The 26,823-nt window shown below is 38.7% G+C and overlaps 1 protein-coding gene across 5 annotated transcripts in view; it reads right to left on the reverse strand.

Moving 5' to 3' along the window:
• Window positions 1–343: 343 nt before the first annotated feature.
• Window positions 344–26,823, reverse strand: part of LOC148012532 (uncharacterized) — a 216,390-nt gene continuing 189,910 nt past the window's right edge. For 2 of the 5 annotated variants that reach the window (XM_087669060.1, XM_087669061.1), the window contains exons 12-14: window positions 14,710–14,776; window positions 13,863–13,959; window positions 347–923 (exon numbers count right to left, since the gene is read on the reverse strand). In XM_087669060.1, the coding sequence (XP_087525186.1) occupies window positions 826–923; window positions 13,863–13,959; window positions 14,710–14,776 (262 nt within the window). In that variant the 3' untranslated portion in view covers window positions 347–825. Of the gene's footprint in view, window positions 924–13,862; window positions 13,960–14,047; window positions 14,107–14,709; window positions 14,777–26,823 lie in introns of all 5 variants that reach the window. The other 3 variants (XR_015689047.1, XM_087669059.1, XR_015689048.1) reach the window with 3 other exon arrangements.

Raw genomic sequence — 26,823 nt, forward strand, 5'->3', positions numbered from 1 at the left:
AGGTTCTCATTAGATGTGTAAACCAATATGGTTTTCCGCTAAAATTTCTATATACTAATGTAAGTTGCTAAGGCATTCAGTCTACTTCAGGTTGCACAACATTGCCACACTTGGAGTCTCAGTACTACATCACAATCTTTATAATTTGTCTATATATAAAGACTAAGACACTTTCTTAACTTGGGGGCACTTAGTATCATTGACAAAGATAAGGTTCAACCTTTGATTTGTCTGGTCTGGGTCCCAAAATGGCTCATGTGCGCACGCACACAGGTTTTGTGAAATCATTGTTCATTACGTCATAAATGTGCTATCAACATAAATCTCATGACAGAAATTTCCCAAAAAAAAAAAAAAAACTGGTAAAAGCATCCATTTGAGAGAGATCTAAATCACCTACATAGCATCCATTTGAGTAGATCGTGCAAAATAGTTTAAAGATCCAGGGTTCTGTGACGTGAAGAGTCTCCATTGACCAGCGTGTACATACAAAGTGTAAAAAATATTATTTCTGTGGTGTGCAACAAAACTGTTATACGATTGAATCAACTTCGGCTGCTTAGTGTTTCACCAAATTATACAAGTGGTTTTTGGATCAAAGTGCACTATACATGCCAGATGATGGATTTCATGGTTGGCTGTTATCTTTACTGGGGAAGAATGAATGACAACTTGAAAGGAAAAGTATGCTCTCCTCATCTCTGAGATTCAATAAACACAGTAGAATTTTACGATGGCTAGCTGCAGACAGAACTTGAGGGGCACAGTATCTTTGAAAATCGCATGATTTGCTTTTGGATACAACAGAACATAAGGGAGCAAGTCTCATTCAGTATACATATCCAATTTGTCCTTGACAGCTTCATAAACAAGCAAAGAAACAGCAGCAGCAGGAACCAACTTCACATAATTTGGCAGTATCCCTGGAAAACACATTAAGTACAGAAATGAAAAGTTGAAGCTTATTGACATGAGTTCCTTATGCAGTAACTTTGTGTTGAAAGACATTCCAGTAGAAAACTGAAATTAACCTAGTAGTCATGCTAGATCATTAAGCATGTACAAGCTTAAAATCAAAAGAGCAGATACTCACAACTGTGTCTCTAATTTTTCACATTATTGTTGTCAAATGAATTCAGGGAGATCTAAAACAAACGTAAAGTGTGAGAATGTCAAGGGATCCTAGGCATTTTTCTTGACGTTTACCCTTCTGTTGTACAACAGATGTCCATACCCTTGAAGGCCGGCTTGACAGAATGGAATCAGATTGAAGTTGCAGGGAGCAGGAGAACATGGGGACATATGAGGGAGAGATGGGAAGAGGTGACTGAAACCAGCCTCTCAGAAGCCAAAAGGGCTGTAATCATAAACTTACTCTGCACTTTAACCTTAATCAGAAAATCAGCTATAAAACAAGTAACACCATTAACACAAGAGAAGAGAATGCAGGCTTGTGGGGAAGAGAGAGAACAGCCATGACTATTGCTAGAGCAACACGACTGCCACAAAGCATGCAAGCACCTGGACAAAAGGTGCCATGACTGTTCAAATCTGCCACGAACAGCCTTTGTCCACATTTTCTCAGCTTTTCCCACCTTTTTTTAAAATCAGAAAAGCATATGCTAATCCAAAGCATATTAAAGTCCAGTGTCCTCGCCCAAACTTGGGTTCTACTACCCAAATTTCATATTTTTAATTGAACTTTTGGCACTGAGGTTCATAAAGCCTCAAATTATTTCATGTGCATCCCGAAGTTCCATATTGATGATTGAACAAATAATTAAATTCCAGCTTTATACTGAACCTTTGCTGTTAATGGACCTACCCAGGTCTTGCATAACTATGTGAGACCAAGTCTGCCCAAAGAGCCAGGACTTAATCTTGCACTTGGGAAAACACATTCTAGCATAGTTGAGTGAAACTTTGGAGCATGAACAGAAATGGGAACGGGAATTTTCTAAGGGACTGAAATGGGAACGAGAATGCCACATCATCAAGGGAAGACGGATGTTACATGATATCCTAGTTAATAAGGTTTAAAGACTTTTACTTTAAAAACTTAAATTTATCAATATGCAAAAACTTATATTTATAAGTTAGAAGATGTTAATGAAGCTATAAGATGGTAGTTCTTAGTTACACACACACACACACACACACACAGATCAAAGTCTTTGTTGGTCATAATTGATTGTCATAAGTGTTGGTCTTGATTGACAGATTGTAGTTGGAACCAAATTGTGACCAAGATCCTTGTTTCAATTGTTCACTTTTAATGTTCACAAGTGGAAGAATCACAATTTTGCATTTATGAAAGGTCATAGTTGAAAGGGTGGGTCCCTTTTTGCTTGTAAAGTTTATGATTGAAATAGTTGATCTGATTTCACTTGATCTATACTCAAAACGGCACATTTTTGGCCTAGAATAAATTATCTTCTCTTAACAGGGCACAAACTTTCAATTTTTGACCATAAATATTGCATCCTATTCCATGGACTTTTTATGACCCAAAACGTTTTGGGTTTGGCCTAAAATGCCACGCGGCACCCTTTCAAGATTACGAAATGTTTCAGTCCAAGAAATGTGTTTCAAGAGATTTTCAACCCATTTTGGTGTTTCACCCCTTCCAAAATGCCTTTCAAGCCGTTTCACATAGCTATAAATTCTAGTGACATCCCTCTTGAAAATTGCAAGTGTCCTGAATTGCATCTAGGCATGATCAAAAGGCATCCAAAACTGAAATAAGTTGAACCACAACACTTGCAACATTGGCTGGTGTTGCCACAATTTACTTGTCTAGACATGTATTCCCACTACATTTACCAATATATTATACATACACCATAGTAACCAAAAAACATGTTTCACTAGGAACCTTGAAACATGCAAAAAATTTCATTTTGTTTTGCAAAACGAAATTTTATAGAAAAGGATTTCATTTATTAAAATGAACAGGTGCACTATTTTTCTTTTACAACTCCTGGCTTTTCTAGCCTTTTGGTGCACCCAATCACCTCCTCCTCCATCTCTTCCTACTTTGTTTTGTTATGTGAAACAGTCATGAAACAAAAAAGGCTTTTAAAGGGTTTCTTTTATTTAAAAAACATGTGGGCTGTTTTTTTTATTACAATCCTCTTTTCCACCTCTTCCACACAGTCCTCCTACTCCACCTTCTTCTCTACCTTGGGCCTCCATCTAAAGTAAAAATGCCTCCCCACAAGGTTTTCACTCATGAACATCAGATTCTACTCACTCTACATTATGTATTATGTATGTGTAGCCTATATGTTTTGATTTGTGAGTCATTAATGCTAATTTCTAAATCAATAGGTGAAATGGAGTTTTTGGGTATAGGCTTTTGACTTTGACTCTAGAATCTAGGTAGAATGAACATTTTCATTTTATGGATCTATTTTCTTTCTCTAATAATACTATTTATGGATCTATTTTTCTTTCTCTAATGTTATTACTATATATATATATATATATAATCTTAATTATTATAAATAATTATTTTTGAAACCTCAAGGTAGCTAACCAAACAAAACATAAAGTGAAACTTCGAAACACAAAACAAGAAGAAACGTTTTTGGTGACCATGACATATAGTGATAGACACAATAACTGTCATACAGTATTGCATAGGAGACAGAAGTGCCACAATAAACATCCATATACTAGTGCCAAACTAGAGTGTATAGATCACTCATCATAGAAGTCCCAAGGTCAAGATATTGCAGTACTTTGAATGAGAATATATTATCACCAACAACTGATCAACAGATCCCTGAAGTCAATGCTAACTGAAAAAACTCTAGATAAAGTTCCAACAATCGGGGTGAATCTACTGAGTAACCCTCCTTCATCCACTTTGCATCCAGTGGTGAATAGGTTTGAAACTTCACAAAATAGTGACAATAAACCCTAAGTCTCTTATCTTCCCTTTCTTATGTGCCAAAAGCTAGAACCAAAATCTCATTTGATACAAAACTTCAAGTAGAATCTAATCAAGCAAATCCTCCAACACATCTCCCTAAAAGGGTCTTGAAGGATTCAAATAGAATCAATTACAAATATTCCAATGATCCAGTAGCTTTAGACGATAAACTACTACATTGATACTTTACAAAACCTATGAATAGTTCACCTTGCTTTCCAACTTGACTCATCCATGTGGATCTATGCCAATGACGACAAACAAAAGTATATTATTCAACTATAAGACATTCTCATAAATAATCTAACCATGATCGGCTTGTATTTGCTTCCTGAATCCTCACTAGAATGAGATGGATCGACTTATTGAGCTACTGTAAAACAATTCAATTGCTATCATTCTTTGCTAGTGCCTTAGAAATTTCCTAGATAAAATGCATGGCCATTCTTTCTTATTGTCTATCCTGAATAGGCAAAGGGTCAAATGCACACCCTTACAAAAGCATCCATCTTTTGTCTCAAAGCTCGCCAAAGCAAGTCTTAATCACTTTCATTATAGCATCGATACATTGCTTCCCTACAACTCTAGGCCTCAGCTGGTTTGTAAGACGACGGTGTATCATAAGGATCCATCCTAAAAAATTAAGTACACGAGTTGCTAAGCTTTACACCACTTTTCAAAGATACATGTACAACTTTTTTCTCTTATGTCACCACTTGTCCATCTTGCATTAGAGAAAAAAAATTTACTATTCAAACATGTATCATACAAGACAACAAAGTCTTTTCCCTTAGCTTATTACATGTGGTAACTTCCTAGGTGCCCCATATGGTACCATGCTAGCATTTGTATTATCAACAACACCCACAATAAGGTTTCTAACATCAGCTCTAGTTGTTTGCTTCCATACCTAAAGCATCATGCAATTTGCTATGCCTTTTATTTGAAAACCTAACAATAAGAGAAACTTCCCATACGTTCTATTCTATGCATTGTATATATGCCTCTAAACACATTTCCCTTGCATCCTAATTTGAATACTAACATTGTGGTTCCCAAGTAGATCTTACATAGCCGAAACTTGCCTAAACTTGAAACACTAAACTATCTCTGAAGTATCCTAGATGCTCAAACAACAACTATCATGGGGATGTGAATATTAAAGCTTTGCTTAGCATTTGATTAAGATATTAATGAAATATGCAAATGTGAGATGCACATGTATTGTGCAAGTCAATTAATTCACAATGATAGACCAAGGACCCCAAGATGCCAGTGGGTGTCAAAGGCAAAACTTGTAACAAGTTATACTCATTAGGTACTAGGTGACCTAAAATATTTTATCAACTATTAATGTCAATGTTAGCATTAGGAACTAGGCATTACTTAATTAATTAGTGCCACTTCAAGGACTAATAAATGCTTAGGACTGCTTGGATGAAAAATTGGCCTAGCCAGTTTAATTATTGGTTGGTATAGTTGATTCGGAGCAAGAACACATAATTAAAATTCTAGAAAATAATTTAATCGAGCTAGAAATTGTTGAAAAATGAATAAGGCAGGCTGCCACTTGGCAAAAATTCCCATGCAAAGGGTGCAAAAAGCTGTTTGGGGCTGGAGGAGAGAGCAGCACACTCATTTTCCATCATGAACCATAGTTGATAACATATGTTTCATACTTTCATACATGTATGGGTATGAAAGTATGATTTAGATCTGCGAGCTGAATCATACACTGCCCTAATTTTTTGCTTTAAAAACTAGTAATATGTAAGAATGATAAGTTGAACCTTGGTAGGAATTGTAAACATTTCAACAAAGCTTACACTCTTAAAAACAAGCATAAAAGACAATGAAATTTGACAAGGGAACTATATGAATTTTGAGAGAGTGCAAGCTATAGAGCACTCAAAACTACAGCACATGAGAGAGGGAGAGGATGAGGCTGATCACTCAAAAATGAGCACACTGCAATATGCATGGGTTGAGCACGGGCTACCCTATTATTGCACATACTGAGCACACTGCCGTAAATCTGAATTTCTGCATATGCTGCCCTGGTTCTGCACAGTGGACAGGCTGACAATTGATCTTGTTGGTTGCACATGAACAGGCTAAGGTGCGTAGGCTGCACATGCAAGTAATCTACAGGGGGAAATATTGAGACTGCAGCAAAAAATGTCACCAAGCAAAAATCAGCAGTTTTGACAAGTTGGGAGCCATTTTTTTATAACCCAAAAAATGGACAGGTATGAAATGGCTTTTCATACATCTGCATACCAGACATTTACAGACATCTGGTATGCTGAATCATATGCATCTGAATCCAACTATGTCATGAACTACCAAGGAGAGAGGACTTGCTGCTTGGGACTGCTGATCTGGGGCCAAAACCTACTGAAGTTTATCCTCATTCCACAACCTTTAGAGACCAAGCGAGAGTTGTAATAGTGTGTGGAATAGTTCCTCATAGTTTTTGGAGCTCTAAATTGGATTCAGCTATTAGTTTAGAGTCATTCACAGCAGGGCAGCATTGAATTTCAGCCAATTTTGGTGATAAAACTCTGAAATTTCTCTCTTTGTCTTCCTCCCATTCTTAGCCAGTTCACACCTTTCCTCAAGAGATCTCTACCAAATTCAATCCCAAGAGGGTGCAATTGAGGAGATTCTGTTGCTAATCCCTAATTTAAAAAAAGAAATTAGATTTTACCGGCTACCTTGGAAGATTGCTAAAAAATTGGGAGCCTGGGACTTGAAAATCACTTGCTGAAATTTGGGCATTTTAAAGATTTACAAGAGGCCAACCAATCAACAGTGGATTCGGGGTAAAATTTGTCATCCAAGGAGTGAATTGAAGGCCAAAGTCATCAAACCAAGGGCAAATTGGTTTGAAGGCTTGCTCTTTGCTTTTGGCAACAAGATGCATTTGATAGTGAATTCACTTGATTTTTGAATTCTTCAAGTAAGGGCAACAAAGACGAGAGGAAGTCATCCTCTATAGCTTCGAGACAAGAAGATGTACCCAAGGGATAGCCCAAATAGCCTCATGATGCTCGCAATGTAGAAAATGAGCAAAAACAATCACTAACAATAGGACAATCCATGCAAATGCGAGGCCAACTTGGTAATGCCAATCCATTTGATTATGGACAATAAGCATGCATACTAATGTGGACAACAAGCATACATGCTAGTGTGGGTCATCCATGCTACTTTGAAGGTGGATCAACTTTCAAAGCAATCACTTGAAACACTTCATCCATGGGAATACAAGGACCGCATGTACACAGTATGTAGCCACCTATGTAGGGTATGCAAGGCCAAATGTATCCAGGAATGGCTAGTGGAATGCAAAATCCAATGTATAGCAATGTTTGCATGATCCTTGGGGCATAAAGTAACATGTTTGGTAATGCATCTATGCATCGCGATATATTTGGGACTCATGGGACAGCTGTTAGTTATGTAAATGCGCCATTTAATGATGGTCAGAATGTTGGTACAGCAAGTGCACCCTTTTTGCAGCCACCTGCCTACAATAACTTGGCACTAATGGGCGAAGAAAAAGACTACAATGAGGGTGGTCAAGGAGTGAAGTTGGAAGATTTTGGTGGGGCATAAGATACATTGAAAGTGTTGACTTTTATTCAGTACTCTAATATAGCCTACTTAGGGGGAAACTTCACAGTCTTCAAAAATCCAAAAGTCAGCTACTTTTGTGAGAGGAAATGCATTGGAGTGATGGTCTACAATTTTGATGCAAAAGAAAGCACCATCAGTAGGGGTTTAGGTTGATGTGATGACCATGTGGGATGATTTCAATGCATCAAAAATGCAAAAATTTGGAGCACTATAATAAGAAGTTTTGGGAGGTGTTAGTGCTTGTCACTCCTTATTGTGTTTTTCCCTTGTTAAGCAAATGGAAGTATTATCATGGGCTGCCTAAAGAGATATGATCGTGACCAGTATGTGACAACTCATTGAGATAACAAATATACTATTGATGCTTTGCTAGATGAAAAGTCTTCATGTTTCAAAGGTGATGAGCAAAGGTCCATTTGGCAAGGAACTGTCTAAGTAAACGACAAAGATAAAAGGCTGAAAATAAAGAGAATACACACGGTAAGAGACCCAAAACATTAGTCCAATGATGATACTATTGAGCTTTGTAGAGCATGAGGGAAGATTAGGGATTAGCATGCATTGATTTTCTTTGACAATGGAGTGAGAGCCAATTTTATCTCTAGAGACATGATAGCCCGTCTAGGCATCAGAGAGAGTAAGAGGGGACCCATGGGAGGGATTAGTATGGCATGCAAGGGCAACACAAAGCTTGTCACACCTAGGATGATAAACTGAAGGCAGAGAGAGTTGAACCATGCCATGAAGTGCTAATTCTATATAAGCATTATAATTTAAAGGCTTTACACTCTTTTTTTCAACCTTGGTATGTTGCACATTCTTTGATGATATGATTATCTTTTCAAAGAATGAAGAGGAGCATAGAAAACACTTAGTTATAGTCTTTAATGAGCTTAAGTGTAACAGATTGCTCATTAATGGTAAGAAGAGTGAATTCTTTTTAGAAGAGATTCACTTCCTGGGCACATAGTTTCTAAAGATGGTGTGAAGATGGATCCTACAAAGATAGAAGCAATTGTCTCTTGGCCAAACTTGAAAACCGTTCATGATGTCCGCAGTTTCCTTGGCCCATGCTGTTACTATAGAAGATTTGTAAGACACTTTGTAGAGATTGCTTCTTCTTTACATGCGCTTGAAAAGAAGGATGTCAAATGGCAATGGACTGACAAATAGAAATCAACATTTAGATATTTGAAGGGGAAAATGACTACAGATCCGATATTTATTTTGCCAGATCTGTCTAAGCCATTCGTAGTGCAGTGAGGAGTCTCGGGGGGGGAGGGGTGTTAGGGCAGAGGAGGCGAGGGATCAGGGTGGAGGGAAAGCTGGTGCATGATAGTAGGCGGGAGAATAGGGCAGGGGGAGAGGAGGATTAGGGGGGAAAAGCTAGCGGGGGGGAACAACAAGTGGTGGGTGAGGGAGAGGTAGCATTGGGGGGAGTAGCGCTCCACAGGGGGGGAGTAGGTAGAGCCGAAGGCGGGGCAGTATACGAGGCAGTAAGCGGAGCAGAAGGCGGAGGAAATAGTGTGCCACGAGGCACTAGGCGGGGGGGGGGGGAATGATATTGTATGATGGCGAGGGCAGAGCGCAATGCACGCCATGGCAGGGAGCTTGGATCGATGATTTCATAGATAGGTTGCAAGGATCAACCATATTTAATCACATGGATTTGAAAAGTGGATATTATCACTTATACATTAGAACAAAGGATATACCAAAGACAACACGCAAAACACCTTTTTGGATCGAATGAGTTTCTTGTCATGCCCATTGAGTTTACAAATACTCTAGCCACATTCAATCATATGTTGGAGATAGGACTTTTAGAACACATAGATAATTTGTGAGAGTATTATTTGATGATATGATTGTACACTCAAAGAGTGAAGAGCAACATAGAAGGTACTTGGACAATGTATTCAATGAGCTACATAAGCATTGTTTGATGATTCACAATAAGGAAAAAGAGTCATTTCTATGTGAAATCCACTTTTTGAGGCATATAATCTCAATTGATGGTGTATGTACAAACCCCACCAAGGTTGAAGCAATTTGTTCATGGTTGCATTCAAAGAATCTGCAAGAGATTCACAACTTTCCAGGTTTGTGTTCCTACTATAGGAAATATGATTGTCACTTTATTGAAATAGAATCTCCACTACATGCTTTGCAAAAGAAGGGTGTATCATTTAAGTGGAAAGTTGTGGAAATTTCAGCTTTTGATAAATTAAAGGAAAATATGACTTCAAATACTATGCTTGCGTTGCTTGATCTAAGGAAATGCACGTGGAAAAAATATTGAAGTTGTTTCAATGTAGGACAACCATGTAGTGGCACATAAAAGCATATTCTCCACATGGTGTAGAGAAGAAATTGTAGGTCTATGAGAAGGAACTACTGGCTTTAAGTCATAGACTTTCCACATGGAAACACTACCTTTTCGGGGCCAATTTCACTATATAGGCAAATCATCAAACATTGCATTGTTTTCTATCTCAGAAGACTCAGTTGCTAAAGAAGCATATAAATGGGCCAATTCCCTCTATATGTTTTATTTTTAGATTGTGCATATGGATGGCAAAAAGAATGTAGTGGTTGTTGCATTGTCTCGTAAGCCTCAAATTTTGGCTATCAGTCTTGTTTATCACAATGAGTTGGATGCCATGAAGGATCAATATGTTGTTGATACTGATTCTGCTAATGTTTATGATTAGCTTAGCAGTGGTTGAGGACATGAACATTACATATTCAAAGATGGCTATTTCATGATGCATCCAGGATGTGTATCACAAAGCAGTTGAGATGAAAGATAATGACAAAGAGTCATGCTCCTCCTTATACCAGGCATAGAGATCTTGATACTATAGTTAAGGTAGTGAAGCACTTTCTCTATAGGCTTGTTTTGAGACATGATGTAGAGCAATTTTTCCATACATGCATCATGTGCCAAAAGGTGAAGCACGATAGGTAAAAGATGCCAAGTTTATTACACCCCTTGCCTATACTTGATAGGCCTTGGTAAAGCATTGCTATGAATTTTATATGTGATCTTCCAATGATACCTACAAGGAATGATGACATATGGTGAATTTGTAAGTTTACTAAGTAGATCCATATGATTCTAGTGTCATGGTATGCTAGACTCAATCATCTGGTACGATTGTTTTCGTAACACATCTTTAAGTATCATGGTATGCTAGACTCAATCATTAGTGATCGAGATTTGTGCATGACCAATTTCTTTTAGAAAAAGTTGTTTGAAAATATGGGTCCCATACTAAAATTTTCTTTATCCCTCCATTCACGACTAGATGGATAGTTCAAAGAAGTAAACTCTATAGCTTTGGAACTCCTAAGATGCTATATATCACAGCATAAGTCAGAGTGGGAATAATACTTTCCTTTGGTTGAGTTTGCATATAATAATACTATGTACAGTTTGACTCGTAAGGCTCCATTTGAGATTGTGGAGAGGGTCACAAGAAACTACCCCCTATTGTGACCAACCTTCCTTCCGTGGATGGGTGGTAATTTTCTAATTACAACTTAGTTACAACAGTAACATTTATTACAAAACTGAGAAATGCAAATTAACTTATAATCTTGGACAAAGGACACCCTGTTGGCCCCAAAACTGATGCTCTTTATTTAACTTAATTGAAGAAGAAGTCGATGTACAATGGGATTTTCCCAATCCCTTTCGATATCCCAACTCCTCTTGCTATCCAAAATGACAAGCAAGTCTTCAATCTGATTTGCCCTTTGATTCGGGAAATCAATTGACATTCTCCCGCTTTGATGGAGATGGAAAATGCCCCAAATTCAATGATTTGCTGGTTCCTCCACTTAAATAGGCTAAAAACAGCTTCAACCCTAATTTCTCATGCAGATTAGGGTTTACAGCAAAGAAATCTGAAACTTATCAGCTTCCGTGATCTCAATGCTGTAATCTTCGGAGCAAGGCTGTAGAAAGGCTGGGAGATGAGAGAGAATACTGAGGAGAGAGAAAATTCAGACTTTCTTCGTCAAGAAGAACTGAAGAGAATTTGTCATTTACTGCTACTGCCCTATCTCAACAGCTTGTAGATGCAAGGAACTGAAGAAAATCAATCATTTATTGCTACTGCTGCCTTGTCTTAATAGCCCCTAGATGTTGTCACTTGCTGTTGATTGGTCTTCTCTTGCCTGTGGCTACCTCAGAAACCTCCAATGGCTGCAAATCAGACCAGCAACATCTCCTCCCTCTCTCTTGCAAGCTGAATATACTAAAAATACATCTCTCTAGGCTCTAAAGACATTTTTCAGTCTTGCATGGGCATTTTTGACAAGTGGCAACCTTTCTAAATGGTTTTTTCAGTATTATCCATAATTAAATATTTACTAAAAATTAATCTAATAATTATTTTGGTGCCCTAAAAAATAATCTGATTGGCCAATAATTAAATTGGCTAGGCAACTTTTATTCCCGAGTGTCTGTGCGCCATCTTTAACCATCAAATTGGCATTAGGTACCACTAAATGCCACTTATCTAGTATCACGAACTAATATTTAAGACCAAATGAATAATCTAGGCCAACAACTAGTACCAAATACCACTAACTATTTGTGTGGTATAACCTATAGCAACTTTTGTCTTTCACACCTGATGATTTCCTCAAGTCCCGGGCTCATAAATTTATTCTAGTTCATGTTACACCTCACATGTGTAACAATTACTTAACCATGTGATTAAAAATTAATCCCCATGTTACGTGAGGTTTTAAAAATACATGTCCTCATGACACCTATTTTGGTCACTAAGGATAATATCTTTTAGGTTAATCAATGTTGAGAACATGGACGTGACTTATGAGAAAGTTAAGTAAACACTTTAAAGGTCACAAAAGAAGCAAAAGAGGATTGCTGATTGCCATAGACATGCTTTGTAGTTTGTAGAGGGCAATTATATATTCTTGCATTTTGAAAAGACGAGGCTTAAAAAATGAAGGGCTACTGAAGCTGAATATATGTTACTAGGGGCCCTTTCAGGTATGGAAGAAGATCAATGATGTAGTTTATATGCTGAAATTGCCTCCACACTTGCATATACATAATGCCTTTCATGTGAGTTTATTAAGGCCTTTATATGGTAATGTATAAGAGGAAAATGTATCTACTAAATATTAACATGAGATTGAGGAGATGGATGATATTGCTACTCGCATAGATATTGGCACATAAAGAGAGAAAGATTATAGGTAAAGTTTCAAGGAGATTTTTGGTGAAATTCCAAAATTACTTACCAATGGATACCAATGGATGGAAGAAAGTGACTTGGCATACCACTCTTAGTTATTGTAGCTTTGTCTAGAGACCTTTCAGTTGGAGATGACTTTAGATCCAGTTCAATCCGATTTAGTAGAGCAGGGGCCAAGAGCATTGCTTGATGCTCAAGGGGGAGGAAGCACTTCCACTCCTCCAGTTATGGACAGCTCTAGTGTATAGTGGATCTTGGATGTAATCACCACACATCCAAGGTATTGTTACTAACAGTATGTCTACCATGGGATCACTAGTTAGTGTACTTGTTGCTGCAATTGCTATGCATATGGATATAGTTTTCACCGCAGCTCTGAAACTATGCATTTGCATCACAATAATGTCATCAGAGGTTAGTTACCATTTGCTGGTTTCTAGTAAATGATCATCAGTTTTTCAGTTGTATTTAGCTGATTTTTGTGGACAAAAGTGTGGTTTATTGATGCCATTGATAGTTCAGCTATGGTTTATGCTCAGCCTATGCTTTACAATGGTTGTCTAGCCAGCACATTAGTGTTATGTTACTAATGGATTCATCATATGAGGTTCTTATAGCAAGTGTTTGGTTATGGTAGCTGGAAAATTTCAGCAAGTGTTTGACAGTAGCATGGTTAAGCAATAGCAACTGATGATGCTATTTGATTATTAATTAAATGTGCAAACATGAGATGCACATGTTGTGCAAGTCATAAACTCACTATGACATGTCAAGGACCCCAAGATGTTAGTGGTTATCAAAGGCAAAAGTTGTAGTAAGTTATACTGGTCAGGAACTAGGTGGTGCTGGTGATAGATTTTGATCTAAAGTATTTTATTAGCCATTAATGTCAGTGGTAACATTAGGAACTCGCAATGAATACTTAATTAATGCCAGTTCAGGGGCTAATAAATGCTCACAATTGCCTGGATGACAAATTGGCCTAGCAAATTTAATAGGCTGGTACACTTTATTTTCTGACCAAGAATTAAAGAGTAGAAATTCACCTGCATAAAGAGCCTTGATGCCTTCTTGTTGTATTGTTATTTGAAAGGCATCGATCATATTCTTATAGAAAACTGGAAGTTGTTGAGCTGCTTGAGCCTGTTCAGGAAGCTTGGAAGTCAGCCACTTTTACAAAAGAAAAAGAATTGATGAAATCAGTGTTGCAAGCAAAGACTACAGACTATACATCAGTATGTGTGCCTTCAAAGTCCATTGTTATCGTACACACAAAGTAGCTTTCTGTTGCTGCGCAATCATGATAGGAGAAAGAATATTCAGGACCATCAAATGATTGTTGCAATTGCAGATACAGGTATTCTGTTACATCAATATGTGTGCCTTTAAAATGCATTGTTATCGTACACACAGAGTAGCTTTCTGTTGCTGTGCAATCATGATAGGAGAAAGAATATTCAGGACCATCAAATGATTGTTGCAATTGCAGACACAGGTATTCTGTTGCTGGTAGAAAGAAGAGAGATGCTCCATATTTTTACCTTGCACTAGAAATTTAGATACATTTGAAGGTTGATAATTTCTAAAATCGCTGATACTTATTATCAAAACTAGCAATTCGCATGCGCGAAACAGTTCCCATGTTTTCTTTTCATATTATGTCTATATCAAGTAAAGTTATTATTTTGCTAGTAAGATAAAAGCTAACTTTCCAAAAGACTATCTCCTGCATTGAAGACCAGTAACACCTAGAACATAAGTAATAATGGTGTTGTAAATGTCAAGGTTTCACAAGCATTAAGACTGGACCAACAGGTTTCTTCATCCAGATGGTTCCAACTATGTCAGTGGGACATTGAGCTGCATAGCCATCTCAGAAAAGGCATCCCTAACCTGCAGCCGACGCTGAAGTGTCTCCAATGGATACACTGCTGTCTGTGCAATAGCTCCAGCAATGACACTGGAACCAGAAAATTAAAGTCACACTCAAATTGAACTGCCTTCCTGGATCCAAATTTAAAATCAAGGTAATCATGCATACTTAACAGTTTACCATTTTTGTGGCATCATATAGGTCAAGGAACCAGATCAAAGTTCATAGAGGTTAAAACAGGCACAATACACCCTGCTTGATTTTGGAAAATTAATGGGGGTTTTCTTGTATTGAATGCCAATAGATACTTAACATTCTCTGGGCGTGACATTGCACAATCAGATTAGTTCTAATATGCAGCACAAACTCTGACTCTCAATGATTGGCACATTCATCCACAAATGATCTATGAGTGTACCATTCATACTTCGCAATAATTGGGACTCAAAACATGCAGGTCTTGGGGACAGAAATAGTTTAGATTTAAAGATGTCATAGTTTTTTGTGCATGAGCCATCATCTGTGCATTCAACACATCTGCTCTAATTCTTCTCAAGAAATTAAGAACTATAAATAACTCAAGCTTGGGATTTGAATCATACTTTCATACTTGTAAACTTTTGACATATAGAAACACTTTAAAATACCTATGACATAAAGTACATGATGATGGGGATGGTTGCAATCTCTATCGAGTCTGAAACCATGCCCGTACTTTTTTGTGTTGTCGAATACAAAAGATGCTGCTAAGGAATCACTATTAGGATGCTCATTTAAAAAGCAAGCACATTGTAATGTCAACTACGAGTCTCAGCATATTCACCTTGCTATTGGAAATGTACAAATGGTCACAACTTTCAACTGTTAATGCATGTGTGTTTGAATAAGCATCTAACCTTTTACATGTCTCTACTTAATCAATGTATGTGTTTGAATTAGCATCTAACCCTTCATATGCAAGGTTGAGTTGAGATTTGAGAGTTCAATTGTCCAATTCATACTAATTAACTCTACTTGATCCTTGGGCTTGCCAGTAAAAGTCAATGAACATGGAAGAAACAACTTGATCTTTTATGCATGAACATCTCCTAGATAGCACAAGCCCAAAACCAGTCTTGTTGAAAACCACCCTGTTCCAAGTTCCTACATCCAATGATTTACCAGTCAAAGGCATCTTCACTACCTGATTTCTGATTACTTGAAACCCCGGATACTGCTTAACAATCCTTTAAATGCATTCCTTTCATGCATCATGGTGAGGTATGTAGTGATATTTGAATATTAAACAATAAGACAAGAACCTTTGACATTAAACCAAGTGCTTTTCTGTTCAAAAGTTCGTTCTCGTAAGGTTTTCAATGCCTGATAAAAATTTTGATAAAAGATTCAACACATATTTTACATTGAAAAAAGCTGGGAAGGGAAAGGGGGAGGACAAAGGAGGAGCGACACCCACAAAGGATTTCTTAAAGCTGCCAAAGGCGAAAAGCGGAACCCTTTGTGTGCATCTATCACCATTGAAGAATTGTATTCTTTTTCACGAAACCGGAAAGAAAAAACTTTCAAGAGGCCAGAGCAAGGTCAAATTAAAGGTCTTTTTGAGCTTGAAGAAAGATTCAAGGAGAGCCTTGGGAAAGTTTTCCGGCTTGAAGAAAGAGTTTTTCCATGTTCCTCCCTGGGTTTTTTTCTTTCAAAGACAAGAAAGTCCTATCAATGAGATCTTGGAAGAAACACCCCAGAGGTAGAATATAAAGTACAAAAACCCTGACCCAGGGGATGCTAAATATATAATAAATACAAAGGTCAAGTGAATAACCGATTTGTCTGCATAAAAGCACCTCTCCTCGTCCGCTCAAAGTCATGTGCTCTCCCCCATTTTCAGCAGCGAGTGTGAAGAGTCTCTATCTAGGTCTCTCCCCCATTTTCGGCAGAGAGTATGAAGAGTCTCTATCTGGGTCTCTACACTGGAGACATTTTGAAGGTCAATAGCATGATTACACCTCACAGTCCAAATAAACCAAGAACCAGCAATTAACTCCCATCTATGATAGTGCCATTGTGTCCCCAAGTCCAAAGTGACTGCAAATAATCTGGTGTAATGATCCTGCTAAAGTCTTGTCCAAAAAAAGGAAATGAGTGGCTCCATTGAAAATCCTCATATCTACATGTTGGGCCTCTATTTGTGACAAAAGCTACTACCCCAAGTGGCCAGCATTGTCTCAGCTGTGCCATGAAAGACCATCCTAAGGGCTCTCCTCCACATCTCATGCACTTTGGGTCAATTCCATGGATAGTTCCTCTATCTTTGATTGTGACTGTCCCTTGGATACCAAAATCAAGACTCCACCACATACTTCTATAAAGTGGGACATCCTTGGTCACTATCATCTCTAGGCATTGAAAATCAATTACTTGGTACATCCACCAATTGTGGAACTCTTCTTAGCTTACGAAATGTGGAAAAGGTTCCTTAAAAGTACTGTCAAGTAAATTTACGTTGCTATGCTTCGCCTAGAAGTGCACAAGTTCTCAGTTTATACCATCTCCTATAAAGTGGGCTAGTTATTATGCACAGTTTGCAAAAGGCACAAGAAAGGATCAAAAAGGTTCTTCTTTAAAAGAACCATTCCAATCTAAGAAAATTCATGACTGATTCTTCTAGTTCATCTATGTAGGCACAATGAAGGAATAATGGTTTGTCCAGCTGCCATTCGAAAGAGCTTGAACAATTTCTATCATAGTAACATGGGATGGGTTTTGGGGACTAGGACAAAATCAGGGATGAGGACATGAAATGGCATCCCTTTTCACCATGAGAGGGGATCCAAACATGAGGACAAGATTGCAATGGTAGAGTGATGAGATGGAATTGGCACGGGACGCTAGACAATGTTTGTCCCATGTTACTAAATTTTTTATGCAAACTGCGATTACTCCATCAACTAAGAACTTTTTGAGACCCAATCCTCAAACCCAGCAAGGATAAACTTCAACATTACACTAGCAACATCACCAATATCACTATCAACAACAAGGCCTCTATGCACACTATACACAAGGACCTTTTCCACTTGAATTTGTGTCCTGCAATATAGTAGTTTGCCATGGTTTCTACATTTTGTGTGTCAAACACAAATTTCCATTCTTATTCCTTTTCCTAGCTTTTAAAAAGTTTGTTGGGTTTGACTCACGCCTACGCTCACAAAGGAGTGTCGGTTATCTTCAGTAGGACACTAAGGCACTTTTAACTCTCCATACCAGAGGTTTTCCCCCAAGATTTATTCCCTTTATTTTATGTGCCTATGTTACACAGTTTTGGGCACTTACGGTGTTTCACACACTTTGGCTGTGAACACCCTTTTACTACCCTAAGGTTTAAGGGTCGTACTTTGTACTTGCACCTTACACTTCAGATTATTGCATTGGGTGTTGTGCTCTCACACTGTACACTCTCTACTCCACTCTCAGCTGAGCTTCGATCTCTTCCTATTCTCACACACTAGCTGATGCTTGTTCCAGAGGTCGCTGCCTGCTCCAGGAGTCCCCACCGGCTGACCTACTGACCCGCAGCGCCTCAGTGCTGCTCTGCCCAGACTGCCTCCGCTCAGACGCCCGCCTGCCCTGGCCGACTTGGACCTGTGCCTGCCTGCAATCTCTGTTCGCCTGAACCTACGACCTACACCTTGGCTGTGACCTGCCCATCAGCCCTCTATCCTGCGCCGTCCCTGCATCCTGTGATGCCTAAGTCCACCAGTCATGGCCTGGCCTATCCTGCCAGCCAGCTCCCCAGTGCGCCACCTGCACAGGCCATCAGTCTCCAGCTCGAGCTCTTGCGCTCAATGAATCCGTTCTAGCTCTGGATTAGCAGTGGTAAAAAGAAAATTTATCAACTAAGAACTTTTTGAGACCCAATCCTCAAGCCGAGCAAGCATAAACTTCAACATTACAGTAGCAACATCACCAATATCACTATCAACAACAAGGCCTCTACGCACACTATACACAAGGACCTTTTCCACTTGAGTTTGTGTCCTGCAATATAGTAGTTTGCCATGGTTTCTACACTTTGTGTCAAACACAATTTTCCATTCTTATTCCTTTTCCTAGCTTTTAAAAAGTTTGTTGGGTTTGACTCACACCTACGCTCACAAAGGAGTGTCGGTTATCTTCAGTAGGACACTGGAGCACTTTTAACTCTCCATACCAGAGGTTTTCCCCCAAGATTTATTCCCTTTATTTTATGTGCCTATGTTACACAGTTTTGGGCACTTATCGTGTTTCACACACTTTGGGTGTGAACACCCTTTTACTACCCTAAGGTTTAAGGGTCGTACTTTGTACTTGCACCTTACACTTCAGATTATTGCATTGGGTGTTGTGCTCTCACACTGTACACTCTCTACTCCACTCTCAGCTGAGCTTTGATCTCTTCCTGTTCTCACACACTAGCTGATGCTGGCTCCAGCAGTCGCTGCCTGCTCCAGGAGTCCCCGCCAGCTGACCTACTGACCCGTAGCGCCTCAGTGCTGCTCTGCCCAGACTGCTTGGCAAGTCTATACAGTGTGCCACCAATGCATCATACCTTGTTAAGGGTTATTGGGGAGATTGTGTTCACAACCATTGATGGCTCTATTCTCCACTTGTAGGAGGATGCCTTGTTTGTAACACGTATAAAGAAGAATTTGTTATGTATTTCTTCTTTGGCACGGTGTAGTTTGTAGGTCACCTTTGATGCTGACAGATGCATGGTGAGAGAGAAGGAACACATGACCTTGGTTTTGACTAGCACTCTATGTCATGGGTTATATGAGTTGGATGCTCTTTCAGTTGATCAGTCATCCTATTTAGCGTCCACTCTTACTCCTGCTATGTTACAGGCGGAGTTATGGCATGCTCGCATGGGGCATGTAAACTATGGTAGCTTAATGCAATTGTAGTGTACACAGATGCTTGATGGTTTACCTCTCTTGGAGAGACCTCCTGAGCACTTAGATAAGGGACGTATTCTGGGAAAAATGCATTGTTTTTCGTTTCCTCGTGATGTTGCTTTTAGAGCCACTGCCAGATTACGGATTGTGATGATGTATGTGGCCCTATGCACACAAAGTCATTGGGTGGCTGTTACTATTTCGTCACTTTTATTAATGACTTTACTCGTTTCTGCTACGTCTACTCTTTAGTAAAAGAGTCAGAAGTGTATGATGCAATTTTTGGCTTTTCTAGAACTTGTTGAAAACCAATATGGCTGCAAAGTGAAGACTCTTCGTTCGGACCGAGGGGGGAAATACATGCCCTCTATGCTGATTTCTTTTTTGAAGTAAAAGAGCATTGTTCATCAATACACTGCTACTTGTACTCCACAACAGAATGGGTTTGCAGAGAGCAAGACTTGGTCATGCATGGAGATGGCCAGATGTATGCTGAAAGCAAAGAGCTTGCCACACAGTTTTTGGATGCAAACAGTTATGTGTGCTTGCCATGTCTTGGATAGATGCCCCACCAAGACATTAAAGAATATCATGCCTTTTGGGGCTTGGAACAACAGGAAAATTTTTGTTGCGCATTTTCGTACATTCCCAAGGTACTCAAGAATAAGTTGGATAACAAGGTTGTCAAATGCATTTTTGTGGGGTACAACAATGAGAGCAAAGGATATAGATTATATGATCATGTCTCTAAAAAGGTATTAGTCACTAGGGATGTCGTTTTCGAAGAAAAATCAGAATTATCCCTTGCTGGTTTTGACACATATCAGGCTGCCAGTGATGTATTTGAAGGGCTGCTGCCCATTCCATTTCGTGATACAATTGGAGCTTCAGCAAGTGAACTTAATGTTCAGCCAGCTGCTCCATTGGGTAATGCAGAAAATCAGCCCATGGCTGATCTGAATATTCAGCAATGTGCTGAATCTGAAATTCAACAAGAGCTTGTACACAATCAGGAGGCTAGACAAATGCCTAGATGGTATTTACAGACTATGAAAGATAGTCATTTGGATGCTCCTATTGCTGGTCGTACTAGAAGGCAAGCATATGCATGATGGTGCAAATACCATGGAGTTTGTTATGGCAGCACATACAATTGATTATGAGGAGCTTGAATGTTTTGAGGATGCACAACATAAAGAATCAAACATGGGATTTAGTGTCTTTGCCTATTGGGAAGAAAGCCATTGGAACAAAATGGGTCTATAAGCTAAAAAGAAATGTAGATGGATCCATTGACAAATATAAAGCCAAGCTTGTGGCCAGGGGCTATACACAGAAGAAAGGCATTGACTATGAGGAGACATTTGCTCCTACCTCCCGCATGACTACCATTAGGCCTATGGTTGCTTTGGCTTCCCATTATGGATGGACTGTGCATCAACTAGACATAAAAATTGTATTTTTACATGGGGAACTTTAAAAAGAAGTGTATATACAACAACCCATTGGTTTTGCAGTTGAGGGATCCAAAAACTTGGTTTGTAAGCTAAAAAAGACTTTATTTGGCTTGAAACAAGCTCCTCGAGCTTGATATGCAAAGATTGATGCTTTTTTACTCAGCCAAGGGTTCATAAATAGCTCATCAAAGTCTACCCTTTACGTATGTAAAGAGAGGGGATCCATGCTAGTCATATGTCTATATATTGATGATCTTTTGCTTACAAGGACACATGCTGATCACATTTCAGCATTCAAACAAAATTTACAGCAACTTTTGAGATGTCAAATTTGGGGCCTTTGCACTATTACTTGGGCTTTCAATTCATTCATGATGCTAGAGGCATTGGATTGTCACAGTTGAGATACATTGGTAAACTTCTTGAGAGGTTTGGCTTACACGATTGCAAGCCAGTTTGTACACCAATGGAACCTAGGCTAAAGTTGTCATTGCATGATGATAGTGACTTGTTTGATATCCACACATATGCTCTTGCAGTTGGATGCCTTATCTACCTATGCAACACTAGGACGGACATATAGTTTGTAGTTTTAGCCCTGAGCAGATATATGCATCAGCCACGCATGTCACATTGGCAAGTTGTCAAGCATGGTTTTCTTTACTTGCAGGGTACTCGGACTCTTGGATTGCTTTATGCCAAGGGGGGACCACTGCACTTATATGCTTACAGTGATTTTGATTGGGCTAGTAATCATGATTCTCGTCACTCCACTAGTAGTAATTGTTTCTTTCTTGACTTATCTTGCATCTCTTGGCTTAGTAAGAAACAATCCACTATTGCCACATCGTCAAGTGAAGCTAAATACAAGGCATCTTTCACTACCACAGTTAAATGCGTATGGCTTAGATGCTTGTTGGCTAATTTGGATGTATCTGTCATGAAGCCTACTCCTTTGTTCACTGATAATCAGAGTGCCATTGCAGTGGCACAAAACCCAGTGTTTCATGCATACACGAAGCACATTGAGATCCGTTATCACTTTGTAAAAGAGAGGCTACATGCAAGAGATATCACCCTTGTTTACTGTCTTACCACTAGTAATGTGGTAGACATCTTCACCAAAGCTCTTCCTCGTGACAAATTTGAAGCATTTCACAATGCTTTAAATTTGATCTCCTTTGGTAGATGACCCTTGTATTTTGATCACTCTTTACTCGAGAGGGGTTTGTTGGGTTTGACTTACGCCTACGCTCACGGAGGAGTGTCGGTGATCTTCAGTAGGACAATGGGACACTTTTTACTCTCTGTATGAGGGGTTTTTTTCCCCAAATTTATTCTCTTTATTTTATGTGCTTATGTTACATAGTTTTGGGCACTTATCGTGTTCCACACACTTCAAGTGCGAATATTCTTTTACAACCCTAAGGTTTAAAGGTTATACTTTGTACTTGCATCTTACACTTCAGATTATTGCATTGCTTGTCGTGCTCTCACACTCTACATTGTCTACTCCACTCTCAGCTGAGCTTCGATCTCTTCGTGTTCTCACAAAGTTTGGCAAGCATTTAAGCAACTACACAAGCTTTTCATTGGTTTCTCCATTGTATGTTTCAAAGCTCAAATTTCCATACTTATTCCTTTTCATAGCTTTTGAAAAGGTTGGCAAACATTCAAACAACTATACAAGCTTCTGATTCTTCTAATTCATATATCTGTGTGACCACCATTTAAAAGATACCTAAACAATGTCTATGCAAACCACAATTATTCAACCAACAAGTTCTTTGCAAGACCCAATCCTCAAGCAACAAGCAAGCACACATAACAATAACAACTCCAATTATACACTTGTAACAACAACCAAAACAACAAATGATTGCCATTGTTTTTTTGTTTTCTCTTTGAAACCTCGATCTTCTATTACTGCTCTTCATGATTTTACAAAAATATTGGCAAAAAGGCCGATCCCCCTACTCCTCAGCATGACAATTTTTTCCCTTTGCATATACTTGGTAGTATGTACCTTAGATCCTTCGTTCAAATCTTCCACCTTCATTGTAGATTGTCCCAACTTTCTCACTATCTCTTCTCTAATTGGCTAAGTTCTATGGATACATTGTCCAATGTGTCCAAACAAAATGGTAAACTTTGGTAAAAGATCATCTCCCAACTCTAGCCCTATCAAATAATGCCTAGAAATCATGCGTGCATCAGACCAAATCCTCCTAGTTTCTTCTAGTCATCCTCACAAGAGTCCATTCTCCTTACTCATTTGATTGGCTCGTGGCAAGAGATTCTTTGTTCTATAGTTTGGTATCCTCTTGATCTCTAAAAGGAGGCTAATTCATTATAAGCAGAATTGTTCATCACTTTTAGGATGCTAGATTGGCATCGTAAAGACTCACAACAAGATAAATTTAATCGGATGGCTAGTTTGGGAGCAACAAGATAAATTTAATTGGATGGCTAGTTTGGGGTTGCAGATTGAAACTACCCTTTAGAAGTCCAAAGGGCAATAGACCACATTTTGGCAAACACTCAACTCAGCTAACCAATAACTTCAACAAGAAAAATATGTGCACAACTGAAGCTACAGTGCTCATGCACTACAGACGACAAATGTTGCCCCAAGTTCGGTGCCCTTTTCTGTATTTCTTTAGATTACTGATTTATGCTTAAAATTAGTTACAAATGGCTATATTTCAGCAATTTCTTACAGCAGTACTAGTCCATGGATGCACAATGACCTTGTTACCTTAAATGTTGGCCTCCAACCAACTATAGAGTGTTGCAAAGTTCAAATATTCCAAAACGGCTATATTCCAGCGATTTCTTGCCGCAACACTAGTCCATGGGTCCACAATGACCTTGTCACCTTAAATGTTTGCCTCTTACTAACTATAGAGTGTTCAAAATTGCAAATGAATACTTCAACCTACCACCAACCTTCCTCCTCGCATAGGGTGGTAAAGCTTGATCAAGCAGTTAACTACAGCAATTAATAACTAAGCATGACCCGAAATGCACACATCATCTTAATAATCTTGGACAATAGACATCCAATTGATCCCAAAACTAGCACCCTTTCGGTGTTTTTTATTTTTAATTCCTAATGGACAATGTATAAGTTGAGATTCCACAATCTCCTTTGCTAATCCAAAAGCCCCTTGTTATACATACAATCAGCATGCAAGTTGGGCCAATTGCTCCTTGATTTTCACCTAGGAATTGCAAAAATGAAACCAACAATTGGCCAAATCCTACCCTAATTTACATTGGATGGCCTGGCATTTGAAATCCCTATCAATTCCACAAATTTCACATGCTGATTTCAGTGTATGATGGCCTAATTTTTGTAGAGATTTAGGGTTTACAATAGAAATCATCCTGTTATCCACCAAATTTGGCTGAGATCTGATGATGCTAAGGTCTTTTGAGAAATTACTCGACAAGGTGAGAGAAAGTCAAGATGAGAGAGACATCTTATTTTCTTCGTGAGAAAACCCTAAAATCTGCATACCGCCTACTACAGCCTGCATTTAATGTAGTCACCTACTACCACGCACCTCCAAAATACTGTCACCTAATAAGCAATGTTGTTGCTAGCCGCTGGAAGTTGTCTCCCTACTATCCCTTGCCTGCTAAGGCCCCTAGATGGTTGTCTTCTATAGCAAATTACTGTTCTCTAATCAAAAAATGGACCAGCAACTCCCTCTCTCTCTCCCATGTTGTAAACTAACTAAATGGCTGAGACTCCATCCCTAAAAACGTTTTCTTAGTTTGCATGGGCATTTTTGCTACACAGCATGTTGAGAATTAAGTGCCATCGTGCAAAAGAGGTGCACTTGACAAAGGTCGCAAGTCAGGCAAGAGCTTCCAAGCCATGTTTCCGCTAGTGCAGTTAAGGTGACAATAACCAAGTCACGTCGATCGTCAGGTGCGATAGCTTCCAGATCAACGTAGGTCATGTGCACCAACTCGACAACAATTCACGTAAAAAAGAAGAAGGTAAAAATCACTTTTTTTAAAAAAGGTTCATCCTTTTCGAAAAATTTGTGGGCTATCACGTGCTGATAAACACAAATTAAAGAATCTCAAAGATTGTGCATGCATTTATTCCCGAAATTTGGGGCTTTTGATGTATGCTCGGAGATTTTACTCCATTGAGCAAAATTTGTGAAATTTATATACATTTGGATCTAAGAAATTGGGGCTTTTCATATATTTGTGGAGATTGCACAGAGAAAGTACAACTTCTAGAAATTTTGATATATTGGACCCCACGTAATTTGGGGCTTTTGCAAAATTTGCAGACTTTGTGTCAAATTTGGCCTTGAAATGCACTTGCGATACAATTTCTATAAAGATTAAGCACATTGGACTTCCGGAAAATTTGGAGCTTTTGCAAGATTTGTGAAGTTTTGGCAAGTTTGGCTTGTGAAATCTACTCGGGAGTTACGTTTGATGCAATTTGACTAGTTTGAGCTGAGAAATTTTGAGGCTTTTGAGACTGTGTGGATCAAATTTGTGTCTATGGATGCATTTGAAGCAGAAACTGCAACTAAAATTAGGGCTTTCTTATGCAATTTGATGTATTAGCCCATGGAACACCTGCAATTACTTGGTTTTTAATTGCTGGTTGGTACTTATTCTGTACCTTCGTCATTTGTGTGACAGTTGAGCTTGTATTTGTTGACTTTTGAGTCATTTTGGGTTATAAATCATTGCTAGCAATAGTGATAGCAATAATCTTTTGCACATCAAGAGGCTTGAGGGTGCATACAACTCTGCTATATGGCATACGCAGTGCTATAATGTCTTGGTGCACAAGAAACATGTGAAGCCCATAAAAACAGAAGGGGCAAAACCAGCAACCATGGATCAAGATGAGTGGGATGAGTTAGATGAGCTTGCATGCTCTACCATAGAGCTTTTAGTATTAGACACTGCTATTTAACATAGAGAAATTAAACTCTGCTTATGATATGTGGCAAAGACATGAGGAGTTATATGCTCAAAAAAGTGCAACAAGTAAGGTTTACTGGTTGAAGAAATTGATAGACCTTCATATGAAGGTACAACCATGTTTGTACATTTGAATGAGGTTAACTCTATTTTCAGCCAGCTCGTTGCTTTAAGGTTCAACATTGATGAAGAGTTCAAGGCAACATTTTTGCTATACACTTGGCTTGAAAGTTGGGATACTTTTAGGATAGTAATGAGTAACTTCAATGCCATGCTATTAAATTCTAATGTGGAGAGCTCTTTATCCATTGAAGAGCTAAATAGGCAAAATTATTCAGTAACAAATCTTCCAATGCATTGCATACTAGAGACAAATCCTAGCAGAAGGGAAAGCTTGAAAACAAAGCACGCAACAAGTCTCGTGAAAAAAATGTAGAGTGCCATTATTGTGGCAAGAAAGAACACTTCAAGCAGGATTAAGACTCTTATACAATTGTCCTTCTTTTGTCCATATGGAAGAGTAACCCGAAGGTCTTATATTCGACCAAGATTCCACCCCTAACTAGTAATGGAGCCCTCCAAAAGTCCATCCTTAGTCTCGGTCGGAGTTCTCAGAGGTGGTAAAAATCAACTCTCTTTAGCAAAGGGCTCTGCAACTAGCATTGGGGGAAGTTGAGCATGATTCCTTTTATCCTATTGTAAATTAGGTACAATCAGGGTCCTAAATTATACAATCAAATCTCCAAAGTGCATCAAGCTGTTGGGTATTTGACTCATGCCT

The sequence above is a fragment of the Lygodium microphyllum genome, chromosome 27, assembly GCF_053477565.2.
Source record: "Lygodium microphyllum isolate KBCC chromosome 27, Lygodium_microphyllum_v1.1.10, whole genome shotgun sequence".
Classification (NCBI taxonomy): domain Eukaryota; kingdom Viridiplantae; phylum Streptophyta; class Polypodiopsida; order Schizaeales; family Lygodiaceae; genus Lygodium; species Lygodium microphyllum.